The sequence below is a fragment of the Arachis stenosperma genome, chromosome 3 (genome assembly GCF_014773155.1).
Source record: "Arachis stenosperma cultivar V10309 chromosome 3, arast.V10309.gnm1.PFL2, whole genome shotgun sequence".
Classification (NCBI taxonomy): domain Eukaryota; kingdom Viridiplantae; phylum Streptophyta; class Magnoliopsida; order Fabales; family Fabaceae; genus Arachis; species Arachis stenosperma.
The window spans coordinates 35133774-35158077 of NC_080379.1; the positions used below are offsets into that span (position 1 = coordinate 35133774).

At 37.5% G+C, this 24304-nt stretch overlaps 1 protein-coding gene across 1 annotated transcript; it reads right to left on the minus strand.

Moving 5' to 3' along the window:
• Positions 1 to 11615: 11615 nt before the first annotated feature.
• On the minus strand, positions 11616 to 13006 carry LOC130965880 (uncharacterized). The gene is made up of 2 exons (XM_057890639.1): positions 12388 to 13006; positions 11616 to 11686 (listed from the first exon to the last, which is right to left on the minus strand). Exons 1-2 carry the CDS (start codon positions 13004 to 13006, stop codon positions 11616 to 11618), a joined length of 690 nt encoding a protein of 229 aa, XP_057746622.1.
• Between the last annotated feature and the right edge of the window lie 11298 nt (positions 13007 to 24304).

Consider the following 24304-nt stretch of genomic DNA (forward strand, 5'->3'; position numbering starts at 1 on the left):
TTCACTGAAGCATTTGAATATAAACAACCTTTTGATAGCATCTAATTAGGTAACTACAAACACTTGTCACTAATTATGAAAACAGATTTAAAAGACCACTTGATTTATTTTGTACTAGTGTGTCAAATTATAATATTTTAAATTGTTAAATAAAAGAGTTCAAAATGTTTAAGTGTCTATTGATCATATTAGTACAAACTTAATAGTCAATAGATACATGTATATTTGTTTAGTAAGGAACAAATATCTAAGATCTTTCATGTGAATACTATTCAAGTGGGTGTGATATCATTTTGTGATATATTATTTCAATAAGAGTGTGCATTCGGATATGCTTATATGGTTTAGTTATGAACATAATTGTTTCTACAGAAATAAAGTATTTGGTTTAATTTTATTTTCACTTTAATTTATGACCTCATAAAATTTATTAAAGTTGGACCATTTAAAAGTTAAACAAGTATGCATGAGATTAATTTTGCATGTAATTTTTAAATTTTCTCATTCAAACTTGATCTATGTCATTAAATATATTGATATGGTGACTAGGGGTGTAAGTTACCAAATCGGACCGAGAATTATCACAAAATTGAACTGAAATTTACAACAACCGAATGAAAAACCGAAAAAATCGATTTTTTAATTAAACCGATCAGTTCGGTTTGGTTTTTGGTTGACTTGGTAGAAATCAAATCGAACCAAGGGAGCTGTTCAGTAGTTGCTTCTTTTTACATGTTTACCCTTTAACCTAGTAATAAAAGAGTCTATCAGTCCAAATCCCTAACTTTCTTTCCCTTTCACGCGCAGTCACCCACTCACCTACAACTCACTTTCATCTTCCATTCTTCCTCCTCTGACCTCCATGGTTGAGAGAATGAGAGCCTGACAGAGCTAGAGAGCGTCGTCTACCATCAAGAAAGTTGTCCATCGTCACTCAAAGTCGTCGCAAGTTGTCTATTCATCTCCGTCGTAGGCGTAGCAAAGAGCTGGAGAGCGAGCACCATCGTCTAGCCCGCAGCGTCGTCCAGTTTGCGCTGTCATCCAGTCCGTGTCGTCGTCTAGTCCGTGCCATCACAACAAACCCTAAGCCAAGCAATCTAGTTCAGTCTGTCGCCGAGCAGTCCAATCTGAGCCCTCTCTTACAAGCTGCAAGTCAACATTCAACAATGTCTTCTTCGGAGGTTAGAATTTGAATTTTAATTTTTTTATGGTTGATTAAAGGCACATATATTGTTGAGTGTCGACAAACGCTTTCTGTATTCTGTACATTGAAAGTGTCTCTTACATTTTTAAAATAAATCAACTTTAAATAAATTAACTAATTTAATTTGTTATCAAGTTATCAATTGTCAAAGTTTATCAAATTCGGCAGCCTAAACAAGTATATTATCCTGCAGAACTTGCATCCTAAGCAATTAGTTACATTGAATAAAATTTTTGAATAAAATGATTATTCCTAATTTTTGTTGCTAGTCTCTCCTTAATTAGAAAAATGAGTTTGACTAAATTTATTGTTCCTAATTATTGTTACTGGTATGTTCTTAATTAGGAAGATGAGTTTGACTAAAATTATTATCCCTGAATGTTGTTGCTAGTCTGTTCTTGATTACGTTGATGATTTTGAATATAATTGTTCAATAAATTGCTGTATTTTGTTGTTAATTGTTATGTTTATATGCAGCCAACAAGTAATGAACAACCCAATGAACCAACGCCTAAATTTGGAGGTAAAAATATTGAGTCTGTGGCACGTTCTTCAACGGACAGCAGTGTGCTTACCAAAATCCCACCTCATTCTAGATCAAAGGAGAGGAAGGTTGATTCAACTAACGTGGCTGCAACTCCGAAAGCGACTCCTACAAATCCAGCTCCAAGCACTGTAGAAACCGATGAAGAGGATGACAAGGATGATCCTAATGAAGGTAACCAAAAACCTTCTAGACCTAGGTCTTGGACTTGGAAACACTTTACAAAGGATCCTAAGTTCAAGCCATCACATCCTAGGGCTAAATGTAATTGGTGTGGTGCATCATATGCATGTGACTCTCATAGAAATGGTACAACTAATATGCGATATCATTTGTTGAACCAATATAAAAAATTTCCTAGGGACTCAGGTGACCCTAGTCAAACAATCCTTACCTTTTAACAAAAAAAAAAACGGGGATGGGGTATTTACTTCAGTTATCTTTGATGCTGAAATGTGTAAAAAAGTCTTTGCTAGGATGATAATTGTTGATGAGCTACCGTTCAAGTTTGTTGAGGGAGAAGGATTCAGATTCTATGAGTATTGTACAACCTAGGTTTTCACTTTCGAGAAGGATCACTGTTGCTAAGGATTGTTGGAATCTTTATATTAGTGAGAAGAATAGGTTCAAAATTGTGTTCAAACAACCAAATTAATCTGTTTATGTAACTATTAATTGTTGGACTTCTATGTAAAATTTGAATTATATGTGTCTCACTGCTCATTATTATAATTGAAAATTGCAAAAGAGGATTATTAACTTTTATCTTATTAAAAACCACAAAGAAGAAACAATTGGTAGAAAAATTGAGATGTTTTTTGGATGGGAGATATCTAGAGTGTTTATAATTACTGTTGATAATGCTAGTTCTAATGATACTACAATATCTTATCTAAGAACTAGAATAGAAGATTGGAATTGACATCCTTTGAAAGGAGAGCATTTACATGTTAGGTGTTTTGCACATATTTTTAATCTTGTTGTTGATGATAGATTGAAAGAGATGCATGAATCTATTAGCAAGATGAGAAATGTTATTAGATATGTCTGTGCTTCACCTAGTCGTATGAATAGGTTTAAAAATTTTATTAAGGAAGTTAGGATACAAGACAAGTATACTGATCAACTCGATATTCCCACTAGATGAAACTCTACATACACTATGCTTGAAAGTGGTTTGAAGTTTCAAAATGCGTTCAAGAAATTAGGGGGGAGAGATACAGAATATGCTCTAATACAAGGTGGTATTCTGAGGAATCCTGTTTGGGATAATGCAAAATACTTTATGAAATTCTTGAAAACTTTTCATGATGTTACAAAGAGTGTGTCTGGTAGTTTGTTTGTGACTTTTTCTCAATATTTTCATGAGTTTTGTAAGATCTTGCGAGTGTTCAAGGCTTCTTGTAATAGTCGAGATCCATTACTTGAGAGTATGGCTGAGAGGATGAAGTTTAAGTATGACAGGTAACATAAAAAATATCAATATGATAATTTTTGTTGTGGTGGTTCTTGATCCTAGATACAAGTTGAAGTTTGTGAACTTTAGCTTTGAAAAGCTTTATGATAAAGAGGATGCTGATTTTTTGGGTGCAAAAGTGAAAGAGACTTTCTCCAAGATGTTTGAGTGCTATATGTGGATGTAAATAATGTAAGACCCAGAATTTTCAAATAAATATTGTTATGAATTAATTTCAATTCATTTAATTTATTAGAAATTTTATCTTTAGAAATTATTTTATTAAAGCTAATTAAATCAAAAATTAAATCAAAGTTTTGATAATTAATTAGAATTTTACCTAATATCATCATTTTTGAATTAGTATCTATATTTAAATTATAAAATTAGTAGTTACGAAATGACAAGAATATTTATGTGACTTAAATCAAATAATTGATATTTTTATGATTTAATACCTCAAATTTTAAGAATAAAGAAAATTAATTTTATTATCTTATAAATTCAATTAGAGATTTTGATTTTAAACCAATTAGTATTTTAATACAACAAATAATATTTTAAAATAATTTTAAAGATTAAATTAGATTCCAAATTAACACTCTATACCCTAATTTGATTAAAAATAACCAAAATTTCCAAACTCACTCTCCTAACCCTTATGTTATTACATTTTTCCCCTTCCTCCTTATCTCAGCGCCGCCATACCCTTTCCTCAGCTTCACAAAATCAGGAAAAAGAAAGAAAGGGAAAGAGAGATGGGATCGGAGGAAGAGAAGAGAGAAAGGGAGAAGGGAGAGAGAGGGAGACAGCGTCGTCGCTGTGCCGAGGAGAAGGAGAGGAAGAGGAAGGGAAGCTGGCCGCGCCGCCGTCGAGCCCACTGAGCAGAAGCCCATCGCCGCGCACCACCGCCACGTCGCCGACGAAGAGGAGAGAGCGAGCAGCGCCGAGGAGGCTTCGAAGATCCGCTGCTGTCCAGCCCGTGCCGTCCTCACCGTCGCGGTCGCGGGTCAGATCTGAGGCGAGAGAGCAGGTCACGAAGGAGGAGGGAAACGGCGCCGTCGTCGCCGGAGAACCACCGTTGAAGCCGTTACTGTTCTGGTGAGCCTTACCCTTGTTTCTGATCTCCTTTTGTACGTTTAAGTTGTTCTGTTGCTGCTGTGAGGGAGTGTTTATGTTGAATGAAATTGTTATTGAGTTATTCAGCTGCCACCGCCACTAGAGGTAGCTACTGGGGCTGCCGCCGAAACCCGTCTTCTTGGTAAGCACTTTGTTTTCGAAACTTCTTAAAATTAGTGTTCTATTGTAATCTGTTGGAGATTCTGGGATGTTGGTACTGTAGGTTTGGGTTCCGGTATTTGCGCGTTAAAATTAAGGTTGCTACAGAACCATCAGAGCTTCTGGCCGCTATTAGAGCTACTGTCCGGTCAATTTGGAAGCTGCTACTGTGTCGTTTTATTCTGTTTATCGTGGTGAGATTATTCGGTTCCGTTCTTGTTTATCGCAATAATCTATTATCAATTATGTTCTAATATCGCTCGATATCCATTCCATGTTAATGCTAAATTATGACAGACATGTGGTTGTTGGAATTTCTGCGGTTGCTGCCGATTAACATGAGAATAAGGATTCAATGGGTTTAATTATGCAACTTGTGACTAATTGAGGTAGGGGTTTTTCTTAAAATCTAATTTACATTACAGAGTTGTGATAAATAGATATTGATGCAAAAAGATATATTTCTGTGATTATATTTGTCTTGTGGATGTAATGGATTGTTGGACTGGATTATTGGGTGCCTGATTGCTTGAGTGAAGTACGGTTGTTGATAACAAATGGATTTGGAAAGTTATTTACTTGATTATTATGAAAAGTGGTTTTTCTTGGTTTGAAGTTAAACCGGTTTGATTTTGAGTTGGTCTGATTTTATAAATAATTTAATACTCGAGCTGGTTTGACTTTACAAAGAGTTTCATTATTGGGATTGGTCTGATTTGAAAATACTTTGATAATGGAATTGGTTGAATTTTGGAAAGTGTTGAGATTTGGAAATGGTTGAGAAAGGATTTGAGAAATGTTTGGATAGGACCCGAAAAGGGTGGCAGTGTCCGAGTTTTAAAGGAAATGCTGCCGAAATTTTATAAAATTGGAAGCTTTATTTGAAGTAGTTAATTAAAAAGATTTGTTTTTTAAACGTTCTATGCTTCAAGATTGATTTATTTATCAAAGAAAGAATTATGTTTTGAATTAGGACTGTTAATGAAGAGGATGGAAAGAAGGGTGATGAGGATTGATGAGGATTTTCCTTGAAATATGGTTTTTGAATGAAGTTGGAAATGAGATTTGGATTGATGAATGATTATGATGTTAAGAATGTTGAGATATGATCTTTGAATTATTTATATGACTTATGAATTTAAAATATCTGAGATACGAGGTTCCCTGGATTAAGTACCGTGGCTTGCCACCACGTGTACCAGGTTGAAAACTCGATACTCTGTTGACCCTACGATGTAAGTGTGTGACCGGGCACTATATAAATTCCCGGGAATGTTACCCCCATTGAGTAATATTGATTATTTGAGAAAAAGCTATGCATAGACTCTTGGGGATGCACGTCGGGGGACAGTCTAAGTACAATTCAGACTTGTCGGGTTGGCTGGATAATCGACAGATGAGCCTCATCAGCCATAGGACAGGCATGCATCATATGCATTTGTATGCTTTGCTTGAGTTTGAACTTGTTTTGGTTTGCCTAATTGCTAAACTGTTCATAACTGCTACTTGGACTATTTGCTGTAACTGCTGCCTACTTGTGCTTTCCTTGTCTGCCTTGCCCGTGTTTGTCCTGGCGTGCTACATTCGAGATTGAACTTTGGTGCTATATTAATGATTGTGTTGTTTGATTGCGTGGTTGGTTTCTTATTGAAAGTTTCTTATAAGAAAGGAAAGGTTTCGGATTTCTGAAAGATTAAACATTGTTTCTTTGAAAAGGTTTTGGACAATTACTTATTGGTTTTAAAAGGTTCATAAGGCAATGATAATCACTGAGCTTGAAAACAGTTTTTCTTATAAAATATCTTCTTATGACAACTTTAAAACTCCGTGGTGAGACCGTGTGGTTAGGTTCTCACCCCCCTACAGCTTTACCTTTTCAGGAACCAGATGAAGAGGCATTAAGGAGTGTTATACTGCGTTTGGTTTATATATTGTTGTATTAATTAGATTATTTTTTTTCCCTCGTCTTTGTTATTATAAATTTATAAGAGGGATAGGAGTTGTATGTTTTATATGTATATTATATTAAGAGTTATTATGTAAGGAGTTTTGTATATGAATCTATGCCTGCTTGTATTTTTTTGCTAAGATAAAGTATTTATTTCCGGTTTTCGAAGAAATCAGCGATACAGTGTCGAGTCACAGGCTCCTATTTTAATATTTAGTATGTAAAGTAGTCGTAATACTTCTTGCTATCAGAGTGGCGCAGCCGGAAGTGTGACTTCTGATAGTGAGGGTGTTACATTATGGTATCAGAGCAGTCTTTCCTGTAGAGCCTTGGGAATGGACTGATTATGCTTCAATTGCATACTCTGAGAGTATGTCATGTAGTAGGTCTTGTTTGAATAATGAGAATTAGAGCTTTATGCACATGACGGTCTATTGATTAATGCCATTAGTCTTGCATTGCATAATTCCTGGTATTAAGTTTGGCCGGCTTAACACTAGTGAATTATGTATATGGAAGTACCAATGGGTTATCATAGACAATATGCGAGTCATAAGTAATGCGAATTGCGGGTTTTGGGAACGTTAAGAGTTAATTCTTGAGGTTACTCGGTTAGGTGTCTTGAACTCTGCGAATATCATGTATCTTATTCCTGTTTGGTATGCTCTAAGCTTCTTGTCTACGATACTTTTCTTGGAAAGTGAACATATTATCTTTCAATCCTACTCTCTTGTTCACGTACGCTTTTGTTTGATCCTAACTACATATGCTTGTTTAAAACCCTTGGTGTATTTACCTTCTTTATTTAGGCACTTCTTTTTGAATCATGTATTTTTCTGTTATACATTTGAATCTGTTTTGATGTTGGAAACCTTTTTAAGTTCATATTTTGAGTCCTTTGTAAATAAATTGTAATTTAGTTTTCCTCTTATTTGATAATAATTACAGCCATTCTTTAAATCTTAACAAAACCGTTTCTGATTTGAAATATACAACCGCTTTTAATTTGATATGTACTTCTCTATATAAATGTTGAAAGTTTCTTATACAGTTTAAAACTAGTTGTTTCTAATACCTCGCCTGTCTCTTCATTGATTTATGGAAATGTATACATACTTCAAATACAATTTGATTTTCTAACAATTTTATTACAGTTTTTACGAATATCCTTATTTGACTATATATTTAGATATTTTTCAAAGAAAGGTTTTTGTCTCTTTTCAGTTGGTTTTGTTTGGTAAGCTTCACCTAATTTATTTTTATTGGAATTTGGTTTAGCATACTATATTATTTATGCAATTGTTGTTCTTACAAAAAAAAAATGTTGGACTCATGTCTTTATTCTTATGAATGGACCAATTTCTTTCTTAAACTTTTTATTTTTGTGGATGTAATATTTAACTCTGTTTTTAACTACTCTTTTATTTTTTTTAACGTTACCATTAGTCTTAGTTCTCCATTTCTTGTGAAACTCATTCTCATCCGAATCAACTTTAATTTGTTTCAATCTAATGCACCATTCGTCCTTTTATTTGTCTTTCTTTAGTCAAAGGTTCTTTCTTGAGAATTTTCTATTGATTGAGTTGTCCTCCTGGCGCGTTTTGTATTCCTTTAGACCAATTGGAAATTCATTTGATAATTCATACTCAGTGAGTTCTTGTTTGAATTCCCTTAATTTAAAGATCCTTTCTTTCATGGGCTGATTTCGTTTTAAGCACATCGTGATCTTCTTAAATGATACTTGCGAGGGGGTTATTTCAAGTATACTTTCAGAATTTTGTTTTGAACCATTTTTGAAAAGGTTTTGAATTCTTTTGAAGAAATTTAAGTTTTGAATTAACTTTTTAAGTTATTAAGTTTCTTCTTAAGCTTTTCGTTTCTATGAGTGACATGCTTTATGAATCCTAATTGAAATCCTTCAATTTAAGTTTCTTTCTTAAAATGAGTTAGTTTCCTTTTTAGCACATCTTAATATTATTGAACATCCTTGTAAAATTGTGACTTCAAGTATATTATTGAAGTTTTGATTTAAACCTTTTTAAACAAGTTTCGATTTATTTTTATGCAAAGTTGTCCCTGACTAGAATTGCTTTACTTGAGCAGTGCCTCTCTTTGGTGTGATTTGAACTTGTTTTGGGGCGATACATTTATTGAAATTTTAATAAAATCACTTTCAATTTAGTTTATAGTCCTTTACCTTATATTCTGAAAATTTCTATGTGATTTAAATCTGTTTGATTGCAATGCATCATCTTTTCTTTTATGAGTAAAATTTTATCTCAGATTTTCTTCCAACAAGATTATAGTTTTCATACATGCTTAAAAAAGAAGAGAAAATACAATTTTGCTCTTAGCCAAATTAATCTTTCCATTTACAAAGTTTGTGTAATCTATTTCCACTTAAATTTATATTAAAATAATGCCACATTTACATTTTTATTACTTTTTTGAAGGATGTTTGTTAACCATTTTCTCTTTTAGAACATGAAATGATTTCCCCTTAAGTTTTCATTCTTTACGAACAATGCATTTGAAAATATTTTTAACCATACTCTTGAGTTCTATAAACTTTGTCTTTGGTTTGGATATACTTCTTCTGCAAACCTCATATTTACTTGACTCAACTTGAATTCGTTTCAAAATGCTGCATTGTTTTTCATCTTATTGGTCTTATCAAATTCCTTCGATTCAAGAGTTACCCTTAAAGATATTAGTTGACTCTCTTTCCAGCACTCTTTATTACTTGATCATCCTTCTCTACTTGTGATTTCAACACTTCTTTCAAATTTTCGCGAACACAATCCTTGTCGCTTTTCTTCCTTTTCTATGGTCTACTATCCTTCTGAGTATACTCGAGATTAGTTTTGGCATTTTGTGCGACCATTAGACTTAATAAACGATACATTAGTCCTTTAGGACACGTTTGGTGAATGCAAAAGGTGAAACTCATAAGTGTACGACATCACAGGGAGTTGTGAAACCTTGTTTTACGTGAAAGAGTTTTGTTGATGTGGGACTTATAACCAGTAGTAAGGATTGGAAAGTGTTTAATGTAACACCCTACTACACAGTGTTTTACGCTTAAGTCATAGAACAGAGGTAGTGTGGTATTACAGACCTCTAATAGTAATGATATACGTATAATACTGAAAGAAATAATATACTAGGAGCCTTGAAACAAAGTGGGTAAACAAGAATCGCAAAATAAAAAAAAAACGCAACGCTCAAGGAATAGGATTATTTGCGTGCTAAGAAACCTAATCGGAATATGATAGAACAATAGACGAAGGGATAAAGAAAAACCAAGGAACAGCATAACTAGCCTCTGACTCAGCCTGCGAAGCTAAGGCTGGCCGGAGGGTACATATATACATATAAACATACATAAGTGTCCCCAAAATATACCAAAATACCAAAGTAAACTCCTATCTCTCCCTCAACCTCTAAGAGGAGCAGCATACATAAGTTACTTGGAGAGTAAGCTACACATATATATACATATATACAAATAGAACCCAAAATACACCCAAGAACCACTTCGCTTTCCAGAATCCAGACGCCTAGCAAGGAGCCTCTCGACCTGCATCTGAAAAACAACAATACAATATGGAATGAGAACCGGAGGTTCTCAGCATGGTAAAAGTGCCACGCGTATAAGAAATACGGTCCTGAGAATGCCATAGGCAATCCTAGAACTCCGTTATTCAATTATCCAACTTAAGCACTAAAATAGAAGCCATAAACAAGGGTAGGTATTCTAAATCTACCTAACTTACTCAAGTTCAAACTTAACCTAACAGCAAACCACTGAACCGAAAATCATACTTGTATCGAACCGAAATCACAATAGCCACCGAACCGAAATACGTTCATGTGGTAACTTAACCTAACAACAAACCACTGAACCGAAAATCATACTTGCATCGAACCAAAATCACAATAGCCACCGAACCGAAATACGTTCATGTGGTTAATCCTTCATTTTCAATTTTCAATCCTAATCTAACACCAAACCATTTCTCCTTTTCCTCCATCCCTCTATCATTCACAATGCAACAGAAACAAGCAACCAAACAAGGTCACACACAAGTAATTAGCAGATAGTACAAATAGCAAGTATAACAAATAACAGGTAATATATATCAATTAGGCATACCCAGGAAATGCATAGCAATCAAGGCAAATAAATGCATATGGTGCATGTCTGTCCTATGGCTGATGGGGCCCATCTGTCGGTTATCCAGCCAACCCGACAAGTCCGAAAACCTTAGACTGTCCCTCGTCGCGCATCCCCAAGAGTCTATGCATAGATTTCACATACATTCATCATATAATCACTCAATGGGGGTTATCCATACCCGGGAATTTATACGTGCCCGGTCACCCTTACGACGTAGGGTTAACAGAGTATCGAGAATCAACCTGGAACACGTGGTGGCAAGCCACGGTTTTTACCCAGGGAAACTCGTATCTCAGATATCATCATTCATAAGCCATGGCAATTATCATCAATACATCATCAAGTATCAAACCTTAACATTGAACTTCATTAACATCCTTATTTTCTTCATAAGAGCCACTATTTACAACTTTCTTACCTATAACACATACATTTGTTAACACCTCCATTTCTACCTCATCAACGGCCATTTCAAGCTATTTTTAACCAATCCAATAAGCTATAATCTCAGATTGCGTTTAGCATAAATCGTATGTGAATATATATGAACAACCCTTCACAATTACCATTCCACTTATGCAATATCAACCTTTGACACACAATATTCCTTCAATCTATTACCAATCCATCAATGCCATCATCAACTCTCATACATGCATTAAACCATCAATTCACATAACAACTTTTTTAAGAACAAACATCAACCATAATCATCAATCTATACCAACACCAACACAATCCATCATAAGCAAGTCCAAGGGCATAAAATTAATAACCTCAAGGCCTCCTATTCCCAATATATGATTACCAAAAATTATACTAACAACAATACCAAGCTACTCATTAAAGGCCATTAACAATTCAACTTATCCTATGGTTCTTCTAACCTAAGTTTTCACAACACCGTAAATATTAAACGTGCGAAACTTAAACCATACCTTGGCCGATCACTTAGTTCACCCAAGGCAGCCTCACAACTCAAAATTACAGCCCCTCCAAACTCAATCAAACAGCCCCAAACCAAGCTTGATCACCAACAAGCCTCCAACAAGCATCAACATTCACATACACACTACCTAAACCACAATTAACATATCCAACATAACAACTCAATACCCAAATGCCTAAATTCAGAAATTTTATTAGGGTTTGAGATCTCTTACCTTTACCCACTGATCCTTGGGCAATACCCACAAGAAATCAAGTCTAGTGAACCCCTAAAACATAAAAATCATAAAGGAATTGAGTTTCTCAAACCTTAAACTCGAAATTCATATACCAGCAGAAATGGAGCTAGGAAAAACCGATTCACTTACTGTTTTGTTTGGATATAATTGAAGAGCTCGACGAGCCCGACGCGTGGCCGCAAACGGCGCGGCGATCGGAGCCCGGATGAGGAAGTTATGGTAGTTGGAAGGAATGGTGAGGGTTTGTGAATCTCCTCTCCCTCCCTTGCTGTAATGGCGTCGCAGCAGCTTATGAGGAAGAAAAGAGCTGCTGCCTCATATAAGTGTTTGGGTCCGGTTGGACCCACGGGCCCGGTTTGGGCCCCAGTTTAACCGGTTTGCCCCTTTCGGTCCGTTTTTGGACCAAATTTTCGAAATTGGTATCAAAATTTTCGTTTCAACGAGCCCTATCCTATTTTGATATTAGTTTTGCATTTTTAGCATTCCTAACTAAAATTCAATTTATTAACTAACAATTTACCGATTTTAGCGGGGTTTACATCCTACCCACCTAATTAGGAATTTTGTCCTCAAAATTCAGAGGGAATTACCTGAAAAGAGGTGTGGGTAGTCCTTTCGCATCTCCGATTCAAGCTCCCAGGTATGTTCTTCAATACCAGCCCGACTCCAAGCTACTTTCACCAAATAAACTTCCTTTCTGCGGAGACGTTTGGTGCTGGTATCATCAATCCTAACCGGAGTTACTGGAAGCGTCAGGTCTTCTCTCACTTGGACTGATTCCGGCTCTAGGACATGACTAGGATCAAAAGTGTATTTACGAAGCTGCGATACGTGGAACACGTCATGCAGGTTCGAAAGATGTGGTGGTAACGCGATCTTATATGCCACTGGTCCAATTCTGTTCAGGATTTCGAATGGCCCAATGTAGCGGGGATTTAACTTCTTGGTTTTGATGGACCTCCCTATTCCAGTGGTCGGAGTAACTTTCAAGAAGACGTGTTCTCCTTCCTCGAATTCTAAGGGCTTTCGTCTTCGGTCAGCATAGCTCTTCTGACGGTTTTGAGCTTCAAGCATTCGACTCCGAATTCTCTTTATTTGCTCAGTGGTTTCACTTACCATTTCAGGTCCTATCAAGCTCTTTTCTCCTGCTTCGTACCAACATAATGGAGACTGGCATTTTCTCCCATACAAAGCTTCATATGGAGCCATTCCAATACTCGCATGATAGCTATTGTTATAAGCAAATTCTACTAGAGGCATATATCAATCCCAGCTCATCGGTTGATCCAAAACACAAGCTCTTAACATGTCTTCCAAGGTTTGTATTGTTCTTTCTGATTGGCCATCCGTCTGAGGATGATAGGCAGTGCTTAGGCTTAATTGGGTGCCAAAAGCTCGCTGAAAAGCACTCCAGAACCGTGATGTGAAGCGAGGATCTCTATCCGATACAATGGTGGAAGGTACGCCATGTAACCTCACAATCTCCTTTATATATAAGCGTGCTAACTCCTCCATAGAACAACTTATCCGAATAGGCAGAAAATGAGCTGACTTGGTCAGTCGGTCTATAACCACCCAAATAGCATCACAACCGGTCCGAGTTCTTGGTAAGCCCAATACAAAATCCATAGCAATGCTCTCCCATTTCCACTGTGGAACCTCCAAAGGTTGAAGGGTTCCTGCTGGCTTTTGGTGTTCAATCTTAACTTTCTGACAAGTTAGGCATTTAGAAACATGTAACGCCACATCATTTTTTATTCCTGGCCACCAGAACATCGTTTTTAAGTCTTGGTACATCTTAGTGCTTCCAGGATGAATGGAGAACCCGCTCTTATGTGCTTCCTCCAATATGTTCTGTCGCAAATCCCCGATATCTGGTACAATTATCCGGCCCTTGAACCTCCACAACCCATCTCTATCTTCTGACACTCTCCATTGCTTGCCTTTCTCAATCGCCGGCAAAATCTTATACATTTCTTGGTATTCTGATGAGCCTTTATCAGTTCAGCCTTGAAGTCACTTGAGATCTGTAACTGGCTTAGCATAAAGTCCCAAACTCCTCTCTGATTCCCAGTTTCAATCCTTGGAAGGCTCTCAACAACTCTTCCTCTCTTAGCATCATCCAAGCAGCACATAGGGATTTCCTACTCAAGGCATCCGCCACTACATTCGCCTTTCCCGGATGATAGTTTAGCTCGAAGTCATAATCCTTTAGAAGTTCCATCCACCTCCTCTGACGCATATTCAATTCTTTTTGCTCAAATAGGTACTTTAGACTCTTATGGTCCGAGAAGACTTGAAATTTCACTCCATAGAGATAATGCCTCCAAATTTTCAAGGCAAAGACAATGGCCGCAAGTTCCAGATCATGAGTTGGATAGTTTCTTTCATGAGGTCTTAATTGACGTGAGGCATAAGCTACAACCTTATGATGTTGCATCAACACGCATCCTAAACCTTTCAAGGACGCATCACAGTACACCTCGAATGGTTCTCTCGGGTCAGACAACACTAATACAGGGGTGGTAGTCAATCTCTGCTTTAAGGCAAGGAAACTCTCCTCGCACTCAGGAGTCCACACAAAAGGAACATCCTTCCTGGTTAGTTTAGTCAAGGGTAAAGCGAGCTGTGAAAACCCTTTAATGAACCTCCGATAATAACCCGCCAAGCCTAAGAAACTCCTGATTTCCGTCACTGAAGTTGGCCGCTCCCAATTCATCACCGCCTCAACCTTAGCAGGGTCTACTGCTATTCCATGCTTACTCACCACATGACCAAGAAACTTCACCTCAGACTTCCAGAACTCACACTTGGATATCTTGGCATACAACTTCCTATCCTTCAGAATTTGTAGCACTGTTCGCAAGTGTTCTGCATGCTCATCCTCGGTCTTAGAATAGATAAGAATGTCGTCAATAAACACCACAACAAACTTATCCAGATATGAATGGAAAATTCTGTTCATGTAATCCATGAATATCGCCGGAGCGTTAGTTAGTCCGAAGGACATAACGGTATATTCATAGTGACCATAGCGCGTTCTGAAGGCAGTTTTGGGAATGTCCTCATCTCTGACCCTTATCTGGTGGTATCCGGATCGTAGATCAATTTTTAGAGAACACACCGGCCCCCTGTAATTGGTCCATCAAGTCATCAATCCTTGGCAACGGATATTATCTCTGTAACTTTATTTAGCTGCCTATAGTCAACACATAACCGCATGCTTCCATCTTTCTTTTTCACTAATAATACTGGCGCACCCCACGGGGATACACTTGGTCGGATAAAATTTTTACCCAACAGATCCTCCAGTTGAGACTTTAATTCGGCCATCTCCAGAGGCGACATCCTGTAAGGAGCACTCGAGATTGGTCCGCCCCAGGTACTAAATCAATAGCAAACTCAACTTCCCGTTTCGGTGGAAATTCATCAATATCCAGGGAACACCTCCGGAAACTCACACAACTGGGATTTGTTCTAAGTCTTGATCATCACCCGAAACACCTGCAGCTAGAAACAATATCCCCTGACATTCAGCCCCAGAACAGTTTTCACCATCATGGAATTCAAGTAGTAGTTATTCACTATAACCGGCCAACTTGGGGGCACCCTATCTAGTCACCATAGCCTCGTGGGTAGCGTTATATACCTTTAAATCATACCCCAGTATTACTATTTTCAATCCTAGCTCATCAGCCTTCTCAAACGCAATAAAAGTATGTGAAGCTCCAGAATCAAACAAAGCATTCAAAGTTTTACCGCCATCTCACATTTACCTCGGATCAATGCCTCTGACCCTCAGCGCCTATAGAAGAAGTATACCCTTCCTGGTTGTGCACCCTGCCTGTCTCATACCCCTTCTTCGGGGCAACTACTAGCCAAGTGTCCCGGCTGCCCACAAGAGTAACAGACTCCAGTCCCAAACCTGCATGGTCCTGAGTGATACTTCCCACATCTGTGGCAACTCATATCCTGCTGTGGCTGCTTTCCCTGTCTCCTTCCCTGATTAGCACTGGTATTAGACCTCCTGGAGCTGTCTTGCCCCTGATTGTTCTGAGGAACAAAGCCACCACGCTTGAACTGTCTGCCTCTGGGTGCAAGTTTCTCCCTGTGGTCCTCTGAAATGGCGTCCTCAGACTCCCCCTGTGGTCCTCTGAAATGGCGTCCTCAGACTCCCTCTTTCTGCTGCAGCTCTTCTGACACAATCCTCCGCCACCCTGCTCCTATTCACCAGCTCAGAAAACACCCGAATCTGCATAGGCGCCACAAAGCTCTGAATGTCACTCCTAAGGCCTCCTTCATACTTTATACATTTCCACTCAGCAAAATCCTCAGGAGCTCCCTGACAGATGCGTGAGAAGCGGCACAATCCCTCAAATTTACTGGTATATTCAGTGATAGTCATCTGCCCCTGTTTAAGCTGAAGCAATTCAAGTTCTTTGGCATTTCTAACTGAAGTGGGGAAATATTTTTTATAGAATTCATCTCGGAACAACTCCCAAGATATCACAATCCCATCAGGTTGCAGAATGCGCCTCATGCCCTGCCACCAGTGCTGAGCTTCACCATGCAACTGGTAGGTCCCAAACTCAACCCATTGCTCATCCGGAACCTGTTGAGCCTGTAATGCTCGCTCAATGGCCTGTATCCAATTATCAGCATCGGTCGGATTCGAGGTCCCTCTGAAAGTTGGAGGGTGAACCTTCAGGAAGGAATGCAGTGACATTGGACCATTCTCGTCATTGTTACCATTGTTTCCATTATTAATTTGGTTTCCCAGGGCTTCAGCTGTCGCTTGCATTGCTGCTGCCATATTGCCTAATGCGGCCATGAAGTCTATAGGATTAGGAGCGTTTCCTGATGCCTCAGGCATGGCATTGCCTATTCGGCCTCTACCTCGCCCGCGTCCGCGTCCGCGAGTAGACATCTGGTCCCTATACACACCAAACAAGTGATATCAAGTTGATCAGTCTCGATATCCCAAGTTCAGTGCTTTAAGTCCCAAATGCATGCTCACGAACATTTATGCCACATATATCAATTAGATATCCTAATGGCACATAAACACATACACAGAGAATGCACAAAAGCACAATCAGTCTGTCCTCAGGCTCTACAGGAACGAACTGCTCTGATACCATAATGTAACACCCTACTACACAGTGTTTTACGCTTAAGTCATAGAACAGAGGTAGTGTGGTATTACAGACCTCTAATAGTAATGATATACGTATAATACTGAAAGAAATAATATACTAGGAGCCTTGAAACAAAGTGGGTAACAAGATCGCAAATAAAAAAAAACGCAACGCTCAAGGAATAGGATTATTTGCGTAAGAAACCTAATCGGAATATGATAGAACAATAGACGAAGGGATAAAGAAAAACCAAGGAACACATAACTAGCCTCTGACTCAGCCTGCGAAGCTAAGGCTGGCCGGAGGGTACATATACATATAACATACATAAGTGTCCCCAAAATATACCAAAATACCAAAGTAAACTCCTATCTCTCCTCAACCTCTAAGAGGAGCAGCTACATAAGTTACTTGGAGAGTAAGCTACACATATATATACATATATACAAATAGAACCCAAAATACACCCAAGAACCACTTCGCTTTCCAGAATCCAGCCGCCTAGCGAGGAGCCTCTCGACCTGCATCTGAAAAACAACAATACAATATGGAATGAGAACCGGAGGTTCTCAGCATGGTAAAGTGCCACGCGCATAAGAAATACGGTCCTGAGAATGCCATAGGCAATCTAGAACTCCGTTATTCAATTATCCAACTTAAGCACTAAAATAGAAGCCATAAACAAGGGTAGTATTCTAAATCTACTAACTTACTCAAGTTCAACTTAACCTAACAGCAAACCACTGAACCGAAAATCTACTTGTATCGAACCGAAATCACAATAGCCACCGAACCGAAAATACGTTCATGTGGTAACTTAACCTAACAACAAACCACTGAACCGAAAATCATACTTGCATCGAACCGAAATCACATAGCCACCGAACCGAAATACGTTCATGTGGTTAATCCTTCATTTTCAATTTTCAATCCTAATCTAACACCAAACCATTTCTCCTTTTCCTCCATCCCTCCATCATTCACAATGCAACAGAAACAGCAACCAAACAAGGTCACACACAAGTAATTAGCAGATAGTACAAATAGCAGTATAACAAATACAGGTAATATATATCAATTAGGCATACCCAGGAATGCATAGCAATCAAGGCAAACAATGCATATGGTGCATGTCTGTCCTATGGCTGATGGGCCCATCTGTCGGTTATCAGCCAACCCGACAAGTCCGAAAACCTTAGACTGTCCCTCGTCGCGCATCCCCAAGAGTCTATGCATAGATTTCACATACATCATCATATAATCACTCAATGGGGGTTATCCATACCCGGAAATTTATACGTGCCCGGTCACCCTTACGACGTAGGGTTAACAGAGTATCGAGAATCAACCTGGAACACGTGGTGGCAAGCCACGGTTTTTACCCAGGGAAACTCGTATCTCAGATATCATCATTCATAAGCCATGGCAATTATCATCAATACATCATCAAGTATCAAACCTTAACATTGAACTTCATTAACATCCTTATTTTCTTCATAAGAGCCACTATTTACAACTTTCTTACCTATAACACATACATTTGCTAACACCTCCATTTCTACCTCATCAACGGCCATTTCAAGCTATTTTTAACCAATCCAATAAGCTATAATCTCAGATTGCGTTTAGCATAAATCGTATGTGAATATATATGAACACCCTTCACAATTACCATTCCACTTATGCAATATCAACCTTTCACACACAATATTCCTTCAATCTATTACCAATCCATCAATGCCATCATCAACTCTCATACATGCATTAAACCATCATTCACAAACAACTTTTTAAGAACAAACATCAACCATAATCATCAATCTATACCAACACCAACAAATCCATCATAAGCAAGTCCAAGGGCATAAATTAATAACCTCAAGGCCTCCTATTCCCAATATGATTACCAAAAATTATACTAACAACAATACCAAGCTACTCATTAAAGGCCATTAACAATTCAACTTATCCTATGGTTCTTCTAACCTAAGTTTTCCTCATTAAAGGCCATTAACAATTCAACTTATCCTATGGTTCTTCTAACCTAAGTTTTCACAACACCGTAAATATTAAACGTGCGAAACTTAAACCATACCTTGGCCGATCACTTAGTTCACCCAAGGCAGCCTCACAACTCAAAATTACAGCCCCTCCAAACTCAATCAAACAGCCCCAAACCAAGCTTGATCACCAACAAGCCTCCAACAAGCATCAACATTCACATACACACTACCTAAACCACAATTAACACATCCAAACATAACAACTCAATACCCAAATTCCTAAATTCAGAAATTTATTAGGGTTTGAGATCTCTTACCTTTACCCACTGATCCTTGGGCAATACCCACAAGAAATCAAGTCTAGTGAACCCCTAAAACATAAAAATCATAAAGGAATTGAGTTTCTCAAACCTTAAACTCGAAATTCATATACCAGCAGAAATGGAGCTAGGAAAAACCGATTCACTTACTGTTTTATTTGGATATAATTGAAGAGCTCGACGAGCCCGACGCGTGGCCGCAAACGGCGCGGCGATCGGAGCCCGGATGAGGAAGTTATGGTAGTTGGAAGGAATGGTGAGGGTTTGTGAATCTCCTCTCCCTCCCTTGCTGTAATGGCGTCGCAGCAGCTTATGAGGAAGAAAAGAGCTGCTGCCTCATATAAGTGTTTGGGTCCGGTTGGACCCACGGGCCCGGTTTGGGCCCCGGTTCAACCGGTTTGCCCCTTTCGGTCCGTTTTTGGACCAAATTTTCGAAATTGGTATCAAAATTTTCGTTTCAACGAGCCCTATCCTATTTTGATATTAGTTTTGCATTTTTAGCATTCCTAACTAAAATTCAATTTATTAACTAACAATTTACCGATTTTAGCGGGGTTTACATTTAACAAAGTTGAGAACTTTCGGATGAGTTGCTCAATGAAGTACAGTTAAGAATGGTGGAGATAAATTATGTTGAGATTTGAATAATTGAATCCCTAAAGTTGATATAAGATCAGTATGTGGACGTTAAGCACATCATTTTAACCCCAGCTTGTGATATAACCTTTTGCCGCATTGCTTTACCATCACATGTTTGAAACATATCATCTTGTACATCAAGCCTATCTTGTAACTTCTGTTTCGCATCACCCTTATATCCTTTATAACTTTATGCCATACGAAAATTCTGGTATTTGAAACTATATGGGTATATATACTGAGAACTTTTTACCTTTCTTTAAATAAGTTCAAGAGTGAAGTAATATGAAATCTCTTTTATTTTGTATCAATTTTCGAGGACGAAAATTTTATAAGGTGGCTAGGATGTAAGACCCAGAATTTTCAAATAAATATTGTTATGAATTAATTTCAATTCATTTAATTTATTAGAAATTTTATCTTTAGAAATTATTTTATTAAAGCTAATTAAATCAAAAATTAAATCAAAGTTTTGATAATTAATTAGAATTTTACCTAATATCATCATTTTTGAATTAGTATCTATATTTAAATTATAAAATTAGTAGTTACGAAATGACAAGAATATTTATGTGACTTAAATCAAATAATTGATATTTTTATGATTTAATACCTCAAATTTTAAGAATAAAGAAAATTAATTTTATTATCTTATAAATTCAATTAGAGATTTTGATTTTAAACCAATTAGTATTTTAATACAACAAATAATATTTTAAAATAATTTTAAAGATTAAATTAGATTCCAAATTAACACTCTATACCCTAATTTGATTAAAAATAACCAAAATTTCCAAACTCACTCTCCTAACCCTTATGTTATTACATTTTTCCCCTTCCTCCTTATCTCAGCGCCGCCATACCCTTTCCTCAGCTTCACAAAATCAGGAAAAAGAAAGAAAGGAAAAGAGAGATGGGATCGGAGGAAGAGAAGAGAGAAAGGGAGAAGGGAGAGAGAGGGAGACAGCGTCGTCGCTGTGCCGAGGAGAAGGAGAGGAAGAGGAAGGGAAGCTGGCCGCGCCGCCGTCGAGCCCACTGAGCAGAAGCCCATCGCCGCGCACCACCGCCACGTCGCCGACGAAGAGGAGAGAGCGAGCAGCGCCGAGGAGGCTTCGAAGATCCGCTGCTGTCCAGCCCGTGCCGTCCTCACCGTTGCGGTCGCGGGTCAGATCTGAGGCGAGAGAGCAGGTCGCGAAGGAGGAGGGAAACGGCGCCGTCGTCGCCGGAGAACCACCGTTGAAGCCGTTACTGTTCTGGTGAGCCTTACCCTTGTTTCTGATCTCCTTTTGTACGTTTAAGTTGTTCTGTTGCTGCTGTGAGGGAGTGTTTATGTTGAATGAAATTGTTATTGAGTTATTCAGCTGCCGCCGCCACTAGAGGTAGCTACTGGGGCTGCCGCCGAAACCCGTCTTCTTGGTAAGCACTTTGTTTTCGAAACTTCTTAAAATTAGTGTTCTATTGTAATCTGTTGGAGATTCTGGGATGTTGGTACTGTAGGTTTGGGTTCCGGTATTTGCGCGTTAAAATTAAGGTTGCTACAGAACCATCAGAGCTTCCGGCCGCTATTAGAGCTACTGTCCGGTCAATTTGGAAGCTGCTACTGTGTCGTTTTATTCTGTTTATCGTGGTGAGATTATTCGGTTCCGTTCTTGTTTATCGCAATAATCTATTATCAATTATGTTCTAATATCACTCGATATCCATTCCATGTTAATGCTAAATTATGACAGACATGTGGTTGTTGGAATTTCTGCGGTTGCTGCCGATTAACATGAGAATAAGGATTCAATGGGTTTAATTATGCAACTTGTGACTAATTGAGGTAGGGGTTTTTCTTAAAATCTAATTTACATTACAGAGTTGTGATAAATAGATATTGATGCAAAAAGATATATTTCTGTGATTATATTTGTCTTGTGGATGTAATGGATTGTTGGACTGGATTATTGGGTGCCTGATTGCTTGAGTGAAGTACGGTTGTTGATAACAAATGGATTTGGAAAGTTATTTACTTGATTATTATGAAAAGTGGTTTTTCTTGGTTTGAAGTTAAACCGGTTTGATTTTGAGTTGGTCTGATTTTATAAATAATTTAATACTCGAGCTGGTTTGACTTTAAAAAGAGTTTCATTATTGGGATTGGTCTGATTTGAAAATACTTTGATAATGGAATTGGTTGAATTTTGGAAAGTGTTGAGATTTGGAAATGGTTGAGAAAGGATTTGAGAAATGTTTGGATAGGACCCGAAAAGGGTGGCAGTGTCCGAGTTTTAAAGGAAATGGTGCCGAAATTTTATAAAATTGGAAGCTTTATTTGAAGTAGTTAATTAAAAAGATTTGTTTTTTAAACGTTCTATGCTTCAAGATTGATTTATTTATCAAAGAAAGAATTATGTTTTGAATTAGGACTGTTAATGAAGAGGATGGAAAGAAGGGTGATGAGGATTGATGAGGATTTTCCTTGAAATATGGTTTTTGAATGAAATTGGAAATGAGATTTGGATTGATGAATGATTATGATGTTAAGAATGTTGAGATATGATCTTTGAATTATTTATATGACTTATGAATTTAAAATATCTGAGATACGAGGTTTCCTGGATTAAGTACCGTGGCTTGCCACCACGTGTACCAGGTTGAAAACTCGATACTCTGTTGACCCTACGATGTAAGTGTGTGACCGGGCACTATATAAATTCCCGGGAATGTTACCCCCATTGAGTAATATTGATTATTTGAGAAAAAGCTATGCATAGACTCTTGGGGATGCACGTCGGGGGACAGTCTAAGTACAATTCAGACTTGTCGGGTTGGCTGGATAACCGACAGATGAGCCTCATCAGCCATAGGACAGGCATGCATCATATGCATTTGTATGCTTTGCTTGAGTTTGAACTTGTTTTGGTTTGCCTAATTGCTAAACTGTTCATAACTGCTACTTGGACTATTTGCTGTAACTGCTGCCTACTTGTGCTTTCCTTGTCTGCCTTGCCCGTGTTTGTCCTGGCGTGCTACATTCGAGATTGAACTTTGGTGCTATATTAATGATTGTGTTGTTTGATTGCGTGGTTGGTTTCTTATTGAAAGTTTCTTATAAGAAAGGAAATGTTTCGGATTTCTGAAAGATTAAACATTGTTTCTTTGAAAAGGTTTTGGACAATTACTTATTGGTTTTTAAAAGGTTCATAAGGCAATGATAATCACTGAGCTTGAAAACAGTTTTTCTTATAAAATATCTTCTTATGACAACTTTGAAACTCCGTGGTGAGACCGTGTGGTTAGGTTCTCACCCCCCTACAGCTTTACCTTTTCAGGAACCAGATGAAGAGGCATTAAGGAGTGTTATACTGCGTTTGGTTTATATATTGTTGTATTAATTAGATTATTTTTTTTCCCTCGTCTTTGTTATTATAAATTTATAAGAGGGATAGGAGTTGTATGTTTTATATGTATATTATATTAAGAGTTATTATGTAAGGAGTTTTGTATATGAATCTATGCCTGCTTGTATTTTTTTGCTAAGATAAAGTATTTATTTCCGGTTTTCGAAGAAATCAGCGATATAGTGTCGAGTCACAGGCTCCTATTTTAATATTTAGTATGTAAAGTAGTCGTAATACTTCTTGCTATCAGAGTGGCGCAGCCGGAAGCGTGACTTCTGATAGCGAGGGTGTTACAAATAATGGGGTAGATCTTTTACTTCAACAACAATGGATGGTGCATCAGATGTGGGAGTTTCTGATAGCGACATGGCTGGTGTTTTTTTTACGGAGGTATATTTTTATGAGATCATCAACAAGAATGAGATGGATTTATATTTGATGGATGGTTTAGAGAAGTCTCGTAATCAAAATACTTTTGACATAATGAATTGGTGGAAGGTGAATTTCAATAAGTATCCTATCTTATCCCAAATAGCTAGAGATGTCTTAGCAATGCCGGTCTCGACTGTTGCTTTAGAATCAGCTTTTAACACTGGTGGAAGAGTGCTTAACAACTATAGGAGTTCTTTAACTCCAAAGATAGTTGAGGCACTGATTTGCACACAAAATTGGCTTCGTGCTTTTTCAATAACAACTTAATTTGAGGAGCTTATTGAGGAGTTTGAGAAATCTGAATTAGGTATGCAAAAAAGAAATTTGAGGTTTCTTTCATAGTTTATGTTTATAATTTATAATCTATACTGATTTTTTTTATTTTATTTTTGTAGAAATTGCACCACGGAAAAGATGATGATGTATCAGGTGTGGATTCAGATTAAGTATAGTGGTTGTTTTGGCTTTTCTTTAGTTTTAAAGTGGCCGTTTCAGTCTTTATTTAGTTTTAAAGTGTATCTATTTTTATTGTTTGTTAGACATTTTTAATTTTTTTAATTTTTATATTTGATTGTTGGAACAAATTAAAATT

Excerpts from the sequence above, each read along its gene's own strand:
- LOC130965880 (XM_057890639.1), bottom strand. The coding sequence starts at position 13,006 with ATGGCTCCATATGAAGCTTTGTATGGGAGAAAATGCCAGTCTCCATTA. Across the intron at positions 11,687-12,387 it reads CTACCCACACCTCTTTTCAG|GTAGTGTGTATGTGAATGTT; the intron begins GTAATTCCCTCT and ends ATTGTGGTTTAG.